Source organism: Rhamphochromis sp. 'chilingali', assembly GCF_963969265.1.
Source record: "Rhamphochromis sp. 'chilingali' genome assembly, chromosome: 3".
NCBI classification, from domain to species: Eukaryota; Metazoa; Chordata; class Actinopteri; order Cichliformes; family Cichlidae; genus Rhamphochromis; species Rhamphochromis sp. 'chilingali'.
In genome coordinates this window covers 33,789,607-33,809,335 of record NC_137931.1, presented here as the reverse complement: position 1 = coordinate 33,809,335, position 19,729 = coordinate 33,789,607, and the positions used below count along the sequence as shown (strand labels likewise).

Genomic DNA, 19,729 nt, shown 5'->3' with positions numbered 1-19,729 from the left:
TTACTCAAAATAGCGGCTCGGGCTATACGAGGTGAGTTAAAACTCGGGAGCGGCTGCAGCCTTAAGCACCTGATGGAGACATCTACAAAGGGGATAGTCTTTATTTACTTTGGTAAAAAAAAAAAAAAAAACAGGTAAAGAAGTGAAGTTCTTTGAGGTGAAAGAGGAAACATGAAATACACAGTCAGAGTAAGGTGATTCAATACTGCTCAGCCAAAGGCACTTTACAGGCGGGGCTACGACGGCAGACAACGCGAACAAATTCACTTATGAAACAGTTTTCTTTATGAGAGGATTTGCATCATATGTGCTCCAATGAAAGGAAGCGTAACATGTTCAAAGACCAACCATAAAAATAACCAATACATGAGTTTGACACAGCTTCAGCGCATCAGCAGAGATTTACCTGTGCACATGGACCAGACCAGGGTATGCTGAGCAGAAAACATGTGCTAATAAACCAACTTGAAATCATTCATAACTAGTCATATTATTTGTTTACTGCTTTGTGAGTGCATTACATCCTTTTAATGTAAAGGCCTTATCTAGATAATACAGCTTCTTCTTCTGTTGAGGAAAATAGCAAACGACAGTGATGGACGAGTGCAGTGCAGTTTGGAGTCAGATTCCAGGCAAATGGAAGTCCAACATTCATTTGCCTTTTAGCTGTTTTGGTTTCCTGAATGAAGTCTTGTGGTATTTTGCAGCTAGACGCCCCAGAGTGACTTGTTGGAAAAGTGAAATGGTTTTTATCCAAGCTACTTCAAAGAAAACGCGCTGCTGGCTGAGAACATGAAAGTACTGCATTTTAGCATCTTCAGCTCAAAACAACGAGCCCAAAGATGCTAAAATGCTCCAAGAAATGACGGGAACGGCACAGTCTGGTGTTGATTATCTGCACCTTTCACTTATGCTACTTAATCAGGTGTTAAAGACATCATTAGATCATCAACAGAGAAATTTTGATGTAAAGATTTATTGAAAAATGTAGATGTCTGTAGAATAATAACACCAACACTGCAGACTGGTTCCTTCTGTGTGCCAGAGGTTACAAAATCTCCTGGTAAAGCAAAAGTTTGATAGCGCTAAATTAAAACAGGGCGGCAGTAATTTTGTTTTCCTGGTAGCCATCAGCGGATTTTCATGAGCAGCTGACACGGTGGTCTGTGCCACAGCTGGAATAACTCTGGAAACCTCCTGGCAAAACAAGAGCTCCGCTGTTCGACGGAGGCAGAGAAGGCGACGAGGGGGAGCGAGAGCGAACCTCGGACGGCATTCTTACAAAGTAGAAATACCACCAACCCAAACCTGCGTACTCATTAGCTTCGCGACAGTGGATGATTCTTAAATGGAGGGCAATCCAGTCTTTGTGACAGCGGTGCGAGGGAAGGAGTGGCAGGAAGGTATCTACTGTCACTTCAACCCCTACATGCACCGAAGATCTGAAAGAATTCCTGATTTTACGCTGAACTGCTGTCACGTTGGGAAGTTTGCTTTGGCGGATTTGTTGACGTCTGTAACATCCACTTACTGAACGCTGTCGAGGCATGCATCATATTTTCTACACAGCCCAATTTTATTATAGATGTGTATTTTCTGTTTTCAAATATTCCTAAAATATGAATGGAGTAGCAGCTGTTACAGTAAAGTACAGCAAACAGAGGCTGAAACTAAAATGTTTAACTAACTGCAGCCTGACTCAGAACAGAAGGCCGTGGGAGAAATGCACAGCTGCCACGTCCACTGCCGACGAGCTGCAGGTCAGCTGCTGTTTCACGTGTAAAAGTCTCAGTGCATCTTTAATACTGACGCCTGATTATCCAAACAAGGGCCACAGATAAAGTGACATGCTAACGCAGCATGAATCCCAGCTGTAGTCTCATTGTGGTATATTTTCCCAAAGTATTAGAAGTAAAAAAACAGGAGAATAAATCTCCAGTTACTAGACAGAAGAACAGACCCGACTGTCCCAGCTTTAGTTCTCTTAATCACCGCCTAACTAATTAAGCTGCGATACTCAAGATGACTGTAGACGTTGCTTCTAAACAGTTCAGCGACACCGTGGAGACATTTTTAAAGATCTTTAGGACAGATTACAGGTTTTTAGTTGAAGCAGTGCACTCGCTGCTTACTGAACTGTAAAAATACTGTATTTTGGGGGGGGGGGGTTGTATATGACCGATGGACCTTTTGCGTACAGCAATGCGCTCCAAATATTGATGGAAAATGTCCTGAGGACGTGAAGTTTATGTTGCCTAACCTTTTCAGAGAACCAGCCCTCGCTCCGTTCCTGCTGCAGGCATGTGAGCTAGTACCAAATGTAAACTGCCTAACCAGCTTCCACCTTCTCAACTTTAAATACCCCGCTCAATTCCAAATAGAAAGCTTAGTCAATTTTTAAGTTAAAAAACAAACAAATAAACAAGCAAAAAAAAAGAAAATCTGCGACAGTAAAGGTTTGGTGAATTCTTCGTTCACCTTATTAGCACAGTCGTCTTTACAACGCGATACCCTGGTTGAAACTCTGCTGTAACAGGACGCACTGATTACATCTGATGTAGTAAATAGAGATCAGAGGCAATAAACAGGACTAAATGTTGTGTAAGGAAAACAGGAAAGAGGAGACGAATTCTCTTAAAGTTAGAATGAACTTCTCTGATCGAGCCTCGGGAATAATGCGCCTCGGTTAGCTCCAGCTAATAAACTAGCAAAGCATTGCAACTTGTAGTTACTTGTAGTTTCAAAGTACCATGTGGAGATTTTCTAAGAACAAATCAACATAAAGTTTCACTTTTGTTCTTCTGACAAAACAGCTGAATGTTCGTATGAACCTCATGTTCTGCTAGCTTGTAGCTGGTCGTCACTGTTTTTGTGGCTGCAGAGCTGCGCTTTGGATTTCTCTGTTGTCATTTTACGTGTTTGTGGTCATGTGCATCTGCTTGGATTTTTCTCGTCTCGTCTTTTTAGCAGTTTTCTGTCACTTTGTCGTCACGCTACATCTCGTTACAGCTTTTTTTTTTTGTCTTTTTGTTGCTTCTTGTTGGAAATTTTTCACTTCATGTTGTCGTTTTATGTCTTTTTAAAAAAAATTCTTTTTACTTGTTTTGTCATGTTGGGGCGATTGTGGCTCAAGAGTTGGGCATTCGCCTTGTAATCAGAAGGTTGCCGGTTCGAGCCCCGGCTCGGACAGTCTCAGTCGTTGTGTCCTTGGGCAAGACACTTCACCCGTTGCCTACTGGTGGTGGTCAGAGGGCCTGGTGGCGCCAGTGTCCGGCAGCCTCGCCTCTGTCAGTGCGCCCCAGGGTGGCTGTGGCTACAATGTAGCTTGCCATCACCAGTGTGTGAATGGGTGGATGACTGGATATGTAAAGCACTTTGGGGTCCTTAGGGACTAGTAAAGCGCTATATAAATACAGGCCATTTACCATGTTGCATGTTTCAGTTTTTTGGTTGGGTGGGGAAACAGTTTTCTTTTCATTTTTAATTTTTGTTTATCTCTTGGTCTTTTTTAAGGCATTTTTTCACCATTTCTATTTTTTTTAGGGTTTATGTAGTTTCTTTGTAGTTACTTACAATTTCTTTGGAGCCAAGCCATTTTGTTTTCCTCTTTACAGTCTTTATACTTGTCTTATATAATTTTGCTGGAATGTTTGCATATCTGTGCCATCATTGTGTGCCTCTCTGTGGTCTTCTTTGTCTTTGCAGTTGTTTTGTGTCACTCTGTATCTCGGTGTAGACACTGTGTGCTTCTTTGTGGTCTTTTTTTGAAGCCGTTTTCTTTGCCTGACGTCTTTATTGTGTTTTGATTGTCGTTTTTTGCGATAAACAGTAAAGTCATACTCCACAAGGTACGTTAAACTCACCTAGTACTGCTGTAACATCGGAATGAACCCTCAGATTAAGCTCTAAAGCTTCTGGTCCATCGCTCTTGGATCGAGCAAATAACATAATCAGTTATTTTTGGGAAACTCTCACGGTCCCTTCTTTGTCCATCAACTTTGAAACAAACAGCAAATATAAAAGATGAGCGTTAATGAAACAATCAGCACTGACATAAAGCACAGAGACGCACAGAGACACACAGTTTGATTACAGGGTTACAATAAGGACACTTATGATCACATCTGTACATGTAAAATATTTCCTTAAATCATAAAATTTCTCATAAAGTGTCGATGCAATTAACATTAAAAATTGCATAGGCATGGAATATTCTTTATTTCTGTGAGACTGCTTAAAGAACAATCACTGCTTTTGTCTATGGTCGTTAAAAAGGGGCAAGTTACACAATTATACACTGAAAAAAAACAAAAACAAGAATTAAACTCAACACAAAGGTTGTGTTTATATGATTGTGCTGCTCAGGCCAAAATGGAAAATAATCAACCATATGCATGAAAGAATATCCAGCTGAAAGGAAAATATTGTGCTAAAAAGGAGGTGTGGTTTTTTGTTCTCAACAGCAGAAATAACTGTTTATCATTCCTGCAGTACAGAGCAGTTTACTCTAAATAACGTGGAAATACATACAAACATGGCAGTTTAGATTCGCTTTTTGGAGTTATGCAGAGCTGTTTTGAAAGCCTTCGTTGGGTAATTTCATCCCATTTTGTGTACTGTACTCTGATTTGTCCTGCAGAAAAACAAACACGTTTTTCCTAAAAATACTGCTAAAGCTACAGTCACACACGCGCACACTGACATCCATCCACAACTTCACCTGCACAGTAAACATATTAAACATTTTGCACGTCCTGCTCGTGTTTTAGATCAGAAAAAGAAGTCGGAGAGGAACATTATGGGCCCGTGCATGCACGTGCAACCTAGCTAAAAGATATGTGCTGGTGATAAATACGATAACAGGAGGATAACAGGGGTGGTGATGTATATTGTAGACGGATTTAGATTTAAAGTAGCAGTGCAAAAATTGTAGGAAATGCGTAAAAGCTCTATGGCTTAGAGTTAAATGATGAACCAGCTAGCTTAGCATTTTTACAATAAAATAATGCAATATAATATAATTATAACTAAACCCTCTTTCAGTGAGCTTTAGAGATCCTTTTTTTTAAACCTTCAGACTGAGGAAGAGCAGTTGCTTCCCATGTCTTCCTCTCTTTATGTTAAGCTACAGGAAGAAAACTTTAAATAAGAAAAACTCTTCTGCAGTGATCGTACAGAGTAAATAATTATATGTGAGCGTGTGAATGTGATGCCACAGTATGTTTTGTTACTTAAGGTGAACATTTATATAGAGCCATATATATGTAAATGAGGAATGCAGGCTTTTGTGGATGTTTGCAAGAAACCAAAAGAGCGAGCGAGGGCCGGGTTATCACAGTTTAGCTGTTTAGAGGTCAGTGGTGGCCTTGGCGGTGAGGGCCTGGATGCGGCTGGTGTTACAGTTTTTGCAGAGCACGTGTCCATCCAGCGGGTAGCAGCCCTGGTTATCCCCCTCCGAGAGTAGGGAGCCGCAGTCCTGCAGGACACAGATAGTCCGTTAGTCCACAAACACAAACGGGGTCATTATCCACGCTCACCGGTCAGACACATTCACCCTCCTCTCTGCACTCAGGCTCTAAACGACACATGTACTGCTATTTAAAAGCTCAGCCAGTGTCACGTTACGGGAGCTTCTCTGCAGAAAAGCCTGTGCTACGGTTCTCTGCCAGTTGGTGAGTCTGAATGGAAACAACTGGTTAGTACTCAGACACAGTTGGGCTTAACTCCCAATCTTTCAAGGATTTAAATTCAGACTTTTTTTCCCCCCTTGTAAAAGTGTTTCAAGCAGAACAATTTTTCTAAGTATGATTGCAAAATGTGTGTCCTCTTTTACAGATTCTAATATAAATGTATTCCAGCTCGTCTCTTTCAGGAGTGGAAGCATCAGATATTTGTCTATTTCTCTGTGTTCCGGCTCCTTTCTTTGTCACGGGTATTAATGCAAAGTGTGCTCTTGTGTTTTTACTTACAGTGAGAATGATTTGAGTGGAGAAAATATTTTTATTTTTGAAGCTTTTACAATAAGAAATAATCCTCATTCATAGTAAAACTCAATTTTGTGTGAAAAAAAAAGCAGTTTTAGCCTGCTCCCCTTTAAACCACTTTTTTCTGATTGGCTGCCCCTCTTGAACTTGTGGGCGGAGCTTCCGTGCCTGAGACGTCCATATTAGGGTTATTCCCACTCAATGACGTAATGCAACATTCCCAACAGTGAGTGTGTGTTTGGTTCACAGGGATTATAAGTACTTATGGAGATTTATGGAGCGTAGGAAATTTAGGAAAAGCTCAATAGATCCAAATTTATTCGAACAGCTTTTATGGAATTTTACATCTTTTTAGATAAACTAAAAAGATGGCAACGAAAGGAGCATGTAACCAAATTGCATGACTTCATAAGAGAGGCATCAGAGAGGCAAAGGGGGACTATAGGAGGAGGATCGAGGACCATTTGAAGAGTAATACCAGCCGGCAGGTGTGGCAAGGCATCCAGCACCTAACCAACTATAAGATCAATCTCGGAGCTGCGGACGGTGACCTGGAGCTGGCAGAGGAGCTGAATATCTTCTTTGCCCGCTTTGAGACCAGGGTACCGGAGGTATTGGAGCCACAGCAGCAACACGCCACCCATAGCAGCACCACCCTCACCCTGGAAGAGCACGAGGTGAGGCGCATGCTGCAGGCTGTTAACCCGAGGAAGGCGGCGGGTCCTGATGGTGTGCCAGGTCGAATATTGAGGGATTGTGCAGGACAGCTGGCTGGGATCTTCACCAGGATTTTCAACAAATCCCTCGCACAGGTGACTGTCCCACTCTGCCTGAAGTCCTCCACCATAGTCCCCTTGCCTAAGAAGCCCCACATCACCGGCCTGAATGACTACAGACCGGTGGCACTCACCCCAGTGGTAATGAAATGCTTTGAGAAGCTGGTCCGCAGACACATCACAGCAGCCCTGCCCCGCAGCCTGGATCCACACCAGTTTGCCTACAGAGCAAACCGATCCACGGAAGACGCTGTAGCCACAGCACTCCATGCTGCATTAACTCACCTGGAAGAGCATGGTAGCTATGTGCGGATGCTCTTCGTGGATTACTGCTCAGCTTTTAACACCATCCTTCCACACAAACTGGTGGCCAAGCTACAAGACCTGGGGCTTCCATACAGCACCTGCATGTGGATCAATAGCTTCCTCTCGGGCCGTAGACAGAGAGTCAGAGTTGGCCATCACACATCCTCAGCCCTGAGTCTCAGCACTGGCTCACCCCAGGGCTGTGTGCTCAGTCCACTGCTCTACTCTCTCTACACACATGACTGCACTCCTCGCCACCACAGCAACATCTTTGTGAAATTTGCAGATGACACCACAGTGGTGGGGCTCATTTCCAAGGGAGACGAGTCTACGTACAGAGACGAGGTGGAGCAGCTGACGTCATGGTGTAAGGCCAATAACCTCCTCCTCAACACTTCAAAAACCAAAGAACTCATAATAGACTTCAGAAGGAAAAAGGTAGAGATCCAACCACTATTCATAAATGGGGACTGTGTAGAAAGGGTGGCAAGCTTCCGCTTCCTGGGAGTCAATATAGAGGAGAACCTTTCCTGGAGTGTGAACACCTCCGAGCTGCTGAAAAAGGCCCAACAGAGACTGTACTTCCTGAGAATTCTCAGGAGGAATAACATCACACAGAAACTGCTGGTGTCCTTCTACAGAGCCACCATTGAGAGTGTTCTAACTTACTGCATATGCATCTGGTACACTAGCTGCACAGGGGCTCAGAGGAAAGCACTCCAAGGGATCATTAACACCGCCCAAAAGATCACTGGCTGCCCTCTCCCCACACTGGAAGTTCTACACAACGCCCACTGTTTTAAAAAGGCCCAAAACATCATAAAAGACACCTCACATCCTGGCCACTCCCTGTTCGAACTGTTGCCCTCAGGCAGACGGTACAGGGCAATCAGAGCAAGGACTAATAGACTCAAACACAGCTGTTATCCAACTGCAATAACACATCTGAATACTACAAAAAAATGTCCATCACGCCACTCTTGTGTTAATCTATGCACGGTCTGAAGCATGTGTGTGGGAATGTATGTGAATGTTTTACTGTTATATCTTATTAGTATTTTAAGTATTCTATCTATTTTATTTATTGAATTTTATTGTTTTATTTATATTTTGATATTGCTAGGGATGATGCAATGATCGGGGACCATTCTTAATTTCGTTGTTCTCATGACAATGACAATAAAGTTTCTGATTCTGATTCTGATTCTGAAGAAAGGTAATATGTTTACAAGGCTGAAGAAGTCACTTTGATGAGTGATGAAATGTTGCATCCAGATGAAGAAAATCAACTTTCTGAGAATTCCTTACCAGGATTATTGAGCATGCAGTTTAACGCCTCAAACGAATCAAACAGGAAAACATTCCACTCTAGCGCCTTTAGTTTATGTCATATTGACATATATATTCTTATGAAGTGGTAGTTAGCAATGAGACAGAAAAAAATGGTAAGCCTGTTTGCTTTGTCACTGTGAGCGCGTTAGCCTTTTTAGCTCAAAGCAGCGCAGCCTGACAGAGACTTTTGTGGTTGATTCTTTGATTATCGTTTCCTTTTTGAAGCACTTGGCTGATTCATGTATCACATCTTGTTAATTCTTGGAGATTTTGTAGACTCCGCGTGTTCTTTTTCAATATGCCTAAGCTCTTGTTTGGCCCTTTTCAAAGCAAAGTAACACCGAGTTACTGCTGAGCTCCGCTCTGATTGATCCAGTCTGGGAGCAGACGCACTCTTAATCATGAAGCTCACAAATACCTGAGAGATGACTGTGTTTGTGTTCTTACTGCTCGCTCTGCTCTGTGAGGCTTACTTGAAAATCGCCTGTTGAAGATTCCTGTTATGCTACAACATTAGGTAACACCACTCTTAATAATTGGTACAATTATTGTTATTCAGTTTTAATCTATAGTTCTTTTTTCATCTGTGAACATTATCTGCCTACTGTAAAAATGATGCTCTAGTTAAAAAAAGGAATACATAACACGTCTAATTATAAACTAATTTTTATGGCACGCATTTATGATTGAAACACAAGTTATATCATAGCTAATAATCAGTACACAACATTATTATCTCATTTTTGCTATTCATTTTCAGTTATTCGGTTTAATTAACCATCGTTTTACATTCTGTTACAGCGGTTATCACACAGTGTTGTCAGGCTCACATGATGTGTGTCCCTGTGTCACATCAGGCAATCATAAAGTCGTGAAACTGTGCCTTTTTGTGACTTGGAGACATGACAAACTACACATTGCTTCTCGGTCATTCACGCTTGACCTCTTTCACGATGCGCGTGATGTCACTGAGCAGAAGGCACCGCCGACATCCAGGAAAAGAATGTAAACTGACGATGGCAACTGGAGCAGTGTGCGCGATACCGATCTGTCAGCGCCATTTCACAGCTCGTCCTGAGTTGCACCACCAGCTTCACTCCTCTTCTGTTCCGCTCGTGTTTACAGGTGTACACAGCTGAGCAACTGCCCTCCTATTGGTTGAGCTCACAGAACTAAACTGTCGAGGAGGACAACATGCAAGCTTTTGTGTCAGGATTTTGTGAAGTATGCTAAATGCTCGGTGGGAATAAACATTCAAATTCCGTGCACGACATGCAAAAGGGACTCCCTACGATCCAAGTCGGGCCGTAAGCGTGCGGCGTGAACCCGGGGATGCCAAATGTTGCTCTGTTAGTGTGCAGCTCTGTTGTCTGACTGCAGCCTTCAGCTGGTTTCTGTGTGTTGTGGTAAGATGTGGTGAGGTGTGCGCTCTTTACATGCCAAGAAACAAACAGAATGTACAGATACACACAATGCTATGGCATTATTTTTCCATTGTCTGTGACACTGGCTTACACCCAACCTTCCTTTCTCTCCCCGACACACACACACAGACACACACACACACACACACACACTCAGAACTCCATCTACTCATTGCTCCCTGGTGACAAAATTCTTCTCTTGTTGAGCCCCTTCAGCTGAACTAATCTGCTCTGCTTTGCTTTGACCTTTATGTCTGGCAAACGCTCTATGTGCTCACGCTGGTGCAGCTCTTTGACAATGTGACACGTTACTTCTCTTTTAGCCGGGCACGTAACGTCTCAGCGCCGCTTATCAAGCAGGCGAGCAGCGCCTGACAGATTGGTTTCTATGTAAGTCCGTGAACTTTGCAGAGGAGAGACGGGAAGCTATTTCGAGGCAGGTAAGAGAAGGATGATTCACTCGTCTTGCTGAAAAGGTGACTCGGGGGATCGGTGTGTACGTTATGCCTTATACCTTTATGCAGTAATGACTGTCACCTGGAGCCGTGCAACATTATTCAGAACCATCACTGCTAATTATAGAGGACACACACACACACACACACACGGGATTGGTAAACACACAGAGCTCGTACCTCACAGCGGTAGCACTGCACATGGAAGTCACGGTCCAGGGCCACAATACGAACGGTCTCCTCCTGGCCCGGTGCCGGCATTATAGGCTCAGAGCACACACAGCAGCGAGGAGCAAACTTCCTGTGAAAAACAACCAAGAACAACAGAAATAAGCTCAGAACAATCTGCAACATTGTGACCTTTACTGACTGTTTGCCATTAGCACAAAGCTTACAGAGTTTCACTGCACGGTTCAAGCAGAGGTGCAACTAATGGCTCTTTTCATTAGCGAATTAATCTATTAATCATTCTGTCTGTACGTGTACAACAAGGACATCTCTAAACTCAAGTTTAAATTGCTTTTGTGTGACACGAAATCCCAGAGAAAAAGCAGCAAATCATTCTGAGAGGCTAAAACTAAGAAAAGCTTTGACATTTTTCTTGATTTAATAAATAAACGAATGATTTCTTGACCGTCGGCTCTCCCAGTATTCGCCAAACTTCACGTTGTGCAGCCCCTCAATCTAAGAACCCGTGATTATCATCTGACAGCCGGGCACATCGGCAAATGTTTACAGGCTTTCGGTGCAGCCATCAGGCCTTGTGCTTCCATGTGCGAGTCACGGTTTAGGGAGGCAAAGAAATGAGGAAAAAGCGACCAAAAGGCTAAATCATTGCGATCGTTGTGATCTTTGTGGTGCTCTTCACATAGACTGTTGAACCTGTTTCAATATTTACGGAAGATATTCTAAAACGTTCTCATGACATTAACTGTGGTTTTCAACCATTTTAATACAAAACTGAAATAAAAAATACCGTAAAGTTCTATTTATTTAGATAAACTTCATCCTTTATTACATCCATCCTTCTGTTTCAAACCAAGTCTCAACTCATCTGGTTTGTGGGTGTGTCATATTTCAAATATTTTGTGCATAAACACTCAAATATTTTGAGATTTATAATCCAAACACAGCTTTCATTATCATACTTATCATACCAATGGCACAATTTCTGTAAAAACTATGAAAGGTTTAACTGTGAACATAAAAATATACACTAGGGCTGATGCCCGTAAATGTTGCCACATTTGAAGTCACTCGAAGGTTAACTATTTCATCACTCAAACATGAAGAGTAGACAAAATCTAGAAAACTACATTTACTAAATATAGAGGGGGCATTCTGAGAAATCTTATCAGACACTCTCAGTGAGTTTTACAGAACAAACCTTTGAACTTGCAAATGCCTTTAGCGGAAGAAGGTCTGTCTAACAATAGAACTGATGAGGATATGAAAAGTGCAGTGAGATTCTAGGTCCTGTCACATGACCGAAAGTTCTTCTGTTCTACACGTGCACCCATTGTCTGTAAATCGGGAAGTAAAGAGGTTAGGTGGCTTTGGGGAACCACGGCCCAAAAAAGAAAAGAAAAAGAAAGATTCTCGTCGTGGCTATTCCTCGACACAAAGGGCCACGCTTGTCACGTGAAATTAAACACGGGCCTTGCGTTGGGCTTCCCAAACCGAGAGCTGCACACTCATGCCAAGAGCCAGCGTTTTACTTCTGTTTCCCTTCTGGTCACCGAGTAAAGAAGGAACATTTCTGGGAAGCTAGCAGTTATGCAATGAGTGGAGGGTGACCCAATGACAGGAATGTACTACTAAATTCATGTCTACATATCCAGTTCACTAGATTTGTGAAACTGTTTGCAATGTTTCCCAAAAAGGAAGCCCTAACGTTCTGACGAGGAGCTTTAAAAATGCATGAATTTACAAAAGTTAGTAAAGGATTTTAAAACAGCATGTCTTGTGTTGTATGTTGCTAAACAAGCTGTTAACACAACACTGATATATTATCACTTCATGAAATCTTTACGGGGACACCAAGCAGGTAGAGAGCAACATCAGTATCCATTTCTACATTGATTCTGTTTGTTAAATGCTGATGGAGCCCTCAGTGCATCGTATGTTAAAAAAAAAACCCCAACAACATATTTTTAAGTTCTTGTCTCTTAAGTCCTGCTCGCTAGATGCCCACTTTCGTCTGATTGGCTGCCCCTCGCTTGGCTTCCGTAAATAGCACAAGTGCTTCTAATCCATGACTCCTCCTCTTAAGCAAGAACTGTACCGTGACTGTACAAAAGATCAGTGCTGACCTGACACAGATTATTACATCCCCTGGCATTAAACATTTAAGTTGCCTTGTTGGCCACGATAACCTGGTACCAGCTCCTGACGTACATGTACAGCAGACGGATGTAGCCAGGATTACATCACCCACTGGTAAATGTAGGATGGTGGATGAAAGTGACCCAGTAGCAAAGGGCACCGCATTATCAATGAGCATAAAATAGCCGGGTCCTAAAATACACAGAGCTCTAATATATTTTTTACTCAGAATAGGAAAGTAACTTACAAAAATATAAATAATGCTTTTTTAAAGAAGACATTAAACTTGGAAAATTAGGAAAAAAGTTCACCGAGGTAAAAATCAAGCGAGACGAAGGGTCATTTTCTCACAATCGTCTATACAGTCGTACTTTGTTTTACATCCAGAGGAGTTGCCCCCTGTTGGCCGTTAGAGGGAACGAAGGTTTACGGCACATTTGCAGTGGATTCATGTTTCTGTCCAGAAGCTATTGTCTAATCCAGGTACCTTTAAGGTTAATCCTGGCTTTCCTGTACTATGAAGGTGGTTCACTTCTTTCAGAGGTATAATCACCATGGTAACCTACTGTATGCTGTGAACCGGAGCAGGTTATGTTCCAGATTAAAGGTCAACACGCACAAAATTGCTGGATGAGGATCAGTGAGAAATATAGATTCTTAGATGGAGCTTTAGTCTCTGTTGGCTGGAAACGGTTTCCAACACCATGGAGGCTGTAGCTGAAGGAACAAATATAAAAAACATTCATTTAATGACATACTCAAGTACAGTATAATCCATCAGATTCTATTGTGTCCGAATGATATTCATAGATCCGCCGTAGACACTGCATTTAGCCTTGCTGGCTAACAACAACAACAACTCAGACTTTATTAATATAGCAGATCTTTTAAAGTTGTCCTGACCAAAGCGATTAAAGCACACGCGTTTAATGCTATATTATTCTACAGCGTTTTTCCTTTCACACAAACTCACAGTCTGCTGCTTTGTCTGCAGCAGCTGTGCTGCTTTCAGCCTGTATTATATGCTTAACCTCTTAATACGTTTCCCATTCATCTTCCCTTGTAATATCAGCCACTCTGCTCCCATTACACTTATGAATAATTGTAATTGGTCAGCTGCTGCTAACGCCACATACAGAAAAAAAAAACTCTGGGTTAACTTATAACCAGCTTTGTGCGACCTCTTATCTGCGTTACAGTATGACAAGTGAAAGCAAACTTCCCTCGTGTGTACACGTCAAATATAGCGATGAGTGACGCTTCAAATCTAAAAGGGACTTGTTTACATACTTGTGGAAATCCTCGATGCAGTGGATGTGGTTGGAAGCGTCCACAGTGAAAGGGATGCCGTCCAGGCTGCGGTGACACACCACGCAGGTGAAGCAGTGAGGGTGGTAGGCTTTCCCAGTAGCTCGCAGGATGCGCTCCATAATGGGCTTACTGCAGATGGTGCAGGTCTCAAGGGTGTTCTGTAGACACAAACACACAGACACCCACACGGTTACACAACAAACCTGATGATGACCGAAGTGATTTAGAGGATTCATTTACAGTGGGCCTTGTTAACAAGTTGGCTACGAAATTTCACCAGCATGGAAAATGTGAAAACCCTGCATTTTCTCCCAGTTTTTGTAGGCTGTGATTAGAAACTTCCTGTCGCCAGTGTTGCACTTCTGGTGGCTCTGTGCCCATTTGTGCTTGTGCAACTTATAAATCCACACTAGGGACCTTTAGCTCGGCTGTCCTCAAATGCCTCCGAAGCTGAAGGAATCTGATTAGCACTCCTCTCGAAACACAAACACAGTCATTTTTCAGCTGCCCTCACCCACACTCCATCCTCCCGTATGCAAGAGTGCGAGCAGTAAATATTTCCACTTTGTGATGACTGCAGGATTTCTGCAGCCAGGCGACTGGGCAAGCGGCCTGCGGGGAGACGTGGCCGCTGCCTGCCTCTGACTTATCTGTGGCATCTCTCTTCTTAATATCTGCCGGGAGACACCATTTGTTATTTCAATATTTCATAAATAACGACTGCCTCTCTAAACAGCAATGCAATTACAGGGGGATGGATATATCATGTGAGAGTGATCAATGTGCGGCCCGATGCGGCTGCGTGCGACTTGATGGGCCCCGCCGTCACTGCTCCTCGCTCAGGCATTTCCTGGATCTCTGTTGTCTCTCTGTTCGCCGCCTCCCTCTCCTCCTCCCCCCTGTTTTGCGCTTGACTGGGCTAAAGAGTGCACGGTTCAGCTGTTCCCATTGGCTCCCACTGTAGTAGCAAGCTGCCTCAGTGTTTCCAAACACAGCTCGGGGTGTGTAGCAACACTGCGCTGCGTCATCGGCTGCCTCCCAGTCGCCCCGCCGGGCTCTGCCGCTTAAAATGACACTTCTGTGACCGCTCGGCCGAGGTAAACTCGAAACCCCCCCCCCCCGTCCGGCTGTGCAGCACATACACCGACGTTCAGTCTGTATGCAAATGAATGAAGAAGCCTTTTACAGAATGAGGCTCATTAGTTCACGTGCACGGTTAAACTGCTCCTGACACGGCTCTCGTAACACGATCGCGTGCCACCGGAGGGCGAGAGGGCAAGAGAGGAGGGCAGCTGACGCTTGACTGCAGGCTGGAGAAATGTGGTTTGAAAAATGGCCGTTTCTTCAAGGCACTCCTGGAGAGGCATTATTTCATGAAAAGCAATGAGTGCAGACATGCTCAGTACCCCCCCTCCCCACACCCACACCCCTCCAAGATGGTAATAGAAATAAACATTATTCCCAGGGCAACGTTTGTGTATAAACAATGTCCATATTGCAGTCCCGCTCGATCCTGGAAGTGGAATAAAGCCTTTAATGAGCTCGCTGCACTGAGCCCTTGAGGTTTGCCTCGCACACGCACACAGACAGAGAGAGGTAGAGGTAGAGATCGAGAGAGGGGGGAGAATATATTTGCAACCTGAGAATCTGAGGGAGATACCAGGGCCAAACAGCACTAAACCATCTTCAACTCTTACTCATCTGCCTGCATTTCTACTTACTTATTCTCATCTGCCCTTCATGTGGGAATACCTTGCCCTTGTTTAGCTTAACTAGAGCATATGATTTCACAGCACACAGTTCCTCCGGGCCATTGTAATGAGTACAGTACTCAAAAGACAAAATTTCTCTCTGATGGTAAGATTCTATGACCTCAATTCATTTATTCTGCTCAGCCACTGTTGTTTTTCCCATTCACTCGTGACTCCTGTTATTTGGGATTAAGTAACGTTTATTAAGGTCTGTTACAGAAAACCGGGTCTGATGTCAACACAGAGAATGTTCATGGTCTGCGGTTGGGCACGACTTCCACAGATGGTTTAGGAAATTCTGCATAAATCACTTCATGCCCTCCCTGTCAGACATTCAGGTCCCTTGTAGTTTGCCACTAGAGGGCTGTATATGTCTGCAGATATCCGGGTTTTACTTTTCCCTTGACTAAATGTGATGTATTCAAGCATATGTATTCTTTTTTTCCTCCTCTCTCCCTCAAACATTTCTCTAAGTGTTTGCCCAGAAGGCTAAACAAATGTCTAGGCAGATGAGGTAAAGTAAATTTAGGTCAGACAGCCTCTTGCTGAACCGAGGTTTGAGTAGAGTGTGTTAAAGTCAATCGCGACCCCCATTTTTCTTTCATTTTAAGCCATTTTACTTTTGCTATAAAGTGCTCCGGCAACACCAAATGAGAGCTCGCACAGTCCGGCTCAGCTTCTCACCGTTTGGGAACGGCCTAACAAAACGGCGTTCGACACAGCTGTCTGTTAGGATGAGAACTGCGATGGCGAACAAAGCACGTAACGGAGTCAAGCGGTCCCATGTGATCCGCTCTGAACATGAGAGTTGGGCGACAGAAAGAGATGCTCACACCAGAAAAAAATACACACAATGAAGTCTGGGACTCTAATATTAAGTCTTTTGTCTAGTGAAAATGTTTCACTAATTTCCGCTTCAAGTCCACTTGTAATTTGCAGCTTTACTGGATCAAGTGACAATCAGCTCAGTTTTCAGAAATACTGGAGGGTTTGATGATAATTAATCAATTAGCCTGCACTTGTAAAAATACTGACGAGAAAATAAAAAAGCTAAAAAAACCCCCATTTAATTTCTGTAATGTAAGCGAGACTGAAAACTTGAAAACTTCCATGGCTCTTCTCTCCTCAGAATCCAGCGAACACTAATGTGTCTCTGTGTTTAAGTGCAAAGAGCAGCTAAAGGTAAAAGAATGCGGGAACAAAGACGTGTTTTCTGTGTTTGCACATGAAACGCTAAACAGCTGGAAATGTGATGTGGCATACTGTTGAGCTGAAGGTGTTCATCGTCTCTGCAACCGTAGCAACACAGATTTTTACACCTCTCCTTTCTCTCTCTTTCGCAACTTGGGCTGACAGGAGGTAGGCTGGAGATCAGTGAGGCTACACGCCATTTATGACCTGGCACGCTGAACTCAGAGCGGGCCAAATTTACAGATGATCTGATTCTGTGTGCATGTGTGTCACAGAATGTGCCGGTCGGCGCCCGGCCACGCCGTGTGACATCGCTGCACTCTGTTGAAGGTAGCTCTCTGATACCTAACAAGAGCTTGTAGGAAACATGCATCTGAGCGCTCTTCATGGACTGAATGAGAGTTAATGACTTGTTGTTGAACTATGAGTCAAATCACTGACCCTCCTAACTCCCGAGGGAAGGTGTCCACTGACTTAATGAACCTTGACAAGCAGCTTCTCTCCCTTTTATTGCTTAAGATGAGTCAATCAAGCGGGAAAAGAAGAAAGCCTTTCGTTAGAAACAGTTACTTACGTATACAAGAATTTTCTCCTGTGTCAAGTAGAATGGAAAAAAAATAAGAATGTAAAAAAAAAAAAGGAAATTTCCCAACACAATTCAGCCTAACATAACACTGCAAACCACAAGAACAGAGGCAGAGGTTTGGGGAAATGATGTTAATTTAGACTGCACGGACTGCAATGCTGTTAAATCTCATGTTAAATACTGCAGTTTTGCTAGGTGCTGACATCATCCTAGATATCACCAAGTTACCTTTGACTTCAGTTCTTTCACACATGAGCAAAAGGAGCCAAGACACCCCTCCAACTTCAAAATGAAGTTGAAGGAGTGAGGTTGGAAGTTTGCTTTCGTTGGCTTTCCAAGTTTATGCTAGGCTTTGCAATAGATGCTTGTTTGGGTCCAACTACAACTGCTCATAACATTAACCCTGCATGCTGAAAAGTGACACTTAACCAGTGCATCTAAAGGGACCTCTCTGAGCTTCCACATATGGTGATTTAGAAGTGAGAGACCTGTGTCACCACTGCCACAGCCGACTGTGTCAAAGCACAAGTATCAAAGGACACCTGATGTGTATCTGTGAGATGATACCAGCTTTGACAGCGTGCCAGTATTTGACACTTTGGGATGGAGAACAAACTCAAAGACTGACAGCTGAGCACCATGGGTGCATTACAGACTCAACTCTGTGGTAAAACACAACGCTCCACTTACTCTTCACCAATGTTCCCTCTAAGCTGCGTACGTGCGCAATTGCGCACTGCTGGCACGGTCTCTGCGCACAGAAAATCTGCGTTGCGCACAGAAAAAAAAAACTAACCTGAATTGAAATTTAAATTAATACTTTATACATTTTACAAATTTCTACAAATACAATTCTGTTTGGCAGTGTTAGTAAGTGACTGGCTGCTCCCGTATGGACGATTATTATGCCACCTTATCCCATAGTCCAGCCAATAATGCGATTCACATTCGTATATACGCAGCTAATTAACGACGTTGACAGGCTATGACAGCATCCGTATGTGCTGATACCGGTGTTTTAGCTAGCAAAGTTGCGTGGCTGATGTGGAGTGAAGCCACGTTAATGACAACGTGTACAACCATTGGAGACGTGAGCAGGACAGACGGAACAATTGACGGAAAAAGTGTGGACTTTATACCAGTTTTTAAATTGTGTTGATAGGCCACGTAAAACCAGAGTTATGATAAAAAAATATCTGCTATGTTTGGTTTTCTTCCTGAATACTATCGTTGTTTATATTTACTGCAGGAAGAAACAGTAAAGACGGCTCGAAACACTCAAAAACCAAAAAAACCCTTTCCTATTGGTCGAAAAATGTACCATGGCGACCAATCAAAAAATGATATGGTAACGTGGCATCTAGTTGTTAAGAAACGGGGTCAAGTTTTAGGAGTGACGGCGGTGTTTTGAGATGTGAGAGATTTGAGACATTTAGCGCAAATCTTGTGTAGTTAGTGTGTAGTGTAGTTTTGTTGTGTGTGTCAGAACAATGAGGCGACTGCTGAATGTTACAGGTGTTACAGCAGTGATACATCTCCTGCTGTCAGGCCTGCAGGTATCAGGCTGTTGTTCTCCTTTATCTCATAGTGGACAGAAATGATTTTTTGGAGTGGCACAAACAATTTGTGTTGCATCAAATTTGATGCAGAACAGCTGATTGTTCTGTAAATAGTTTGAAATGTTTATTTAAAAAACGCCTTGGCTGCATTTTTAGGTTAAACAGCTGCAAAAAACTTTCTTGTTTGCATAACTCAGTTACTTTTTTGAAGAAGTAACTATATAATTAATTGCCCAACATTGGTCATTATTTACTGTATTTTGCAGACAGAGAGTTACAGACTCTCTCCCAGACCACAGACCACAGAGCTTTATATAAAAAAAAAAAAAAAAAAAAAAAGAAAGTTGTGTTTTCAAAATTGGAGTTCAAGTTATTTTTACTTCCAATAGTGTTAACATGCTTCACAGGTCATGAACAAGATTTTTTTTTAAATTTTCATTGTAAGTGGGCTAAAGCAGTTAATTAAAAGTAGTCTAACATAAATGTAAATGCTGTAATTTGATTATTTTAATAAAACATGTAACTTGGATGGATTCGATGCTGGTGCGACCACAGTGCACACGTCTGCTGTTGCTCACAGTGGTTCAAGGGACTGCTCAGGGAGTTTGTGTGTTCACTCAGACACATGAAAAATTAGAGGGAACACTGCTCTTCACACCACAGATGTATTAAATAAACTTGATATGGTGCTGATAACTCTTCCCACTGGTCTCTTGGTTTTTACCAACA

General features: G+C 42.8%; 1 protein-coding gene across 1 annotated transcript in view; it reads right to left on the bottom strand.

Moving 5' to 3' along the window:
- Positions 1–576: 576 nt before the first annotated feature.
- Positions 577–19,729, bottom strand: part of lpp (LIM domain containing preferred translocation partner in lipoma) — a 185,657-nt gene continuing 166,504 nt past the window's right edge. The window contains exons 10-12 of the mRNA XM_080877289.1: positions 13,893–14,071; positions 10,458–10,578; positions 577–5,476 (exon numbers count right to left, since the gene is read on the bottom strand). Of these exons, the coding sequence (XP_080733415.1) occupies positions 5,348–5,476; positions 10,458–10,578; positions 13,893–14,071 (429 nt within the window). The 3' untranslated portion in view covers positions 577–5,347. The remainder of the gene's footprint in view (positions 5,477–10,457; positions 10,579–13,892; positions 14,072–19,729) is intronic.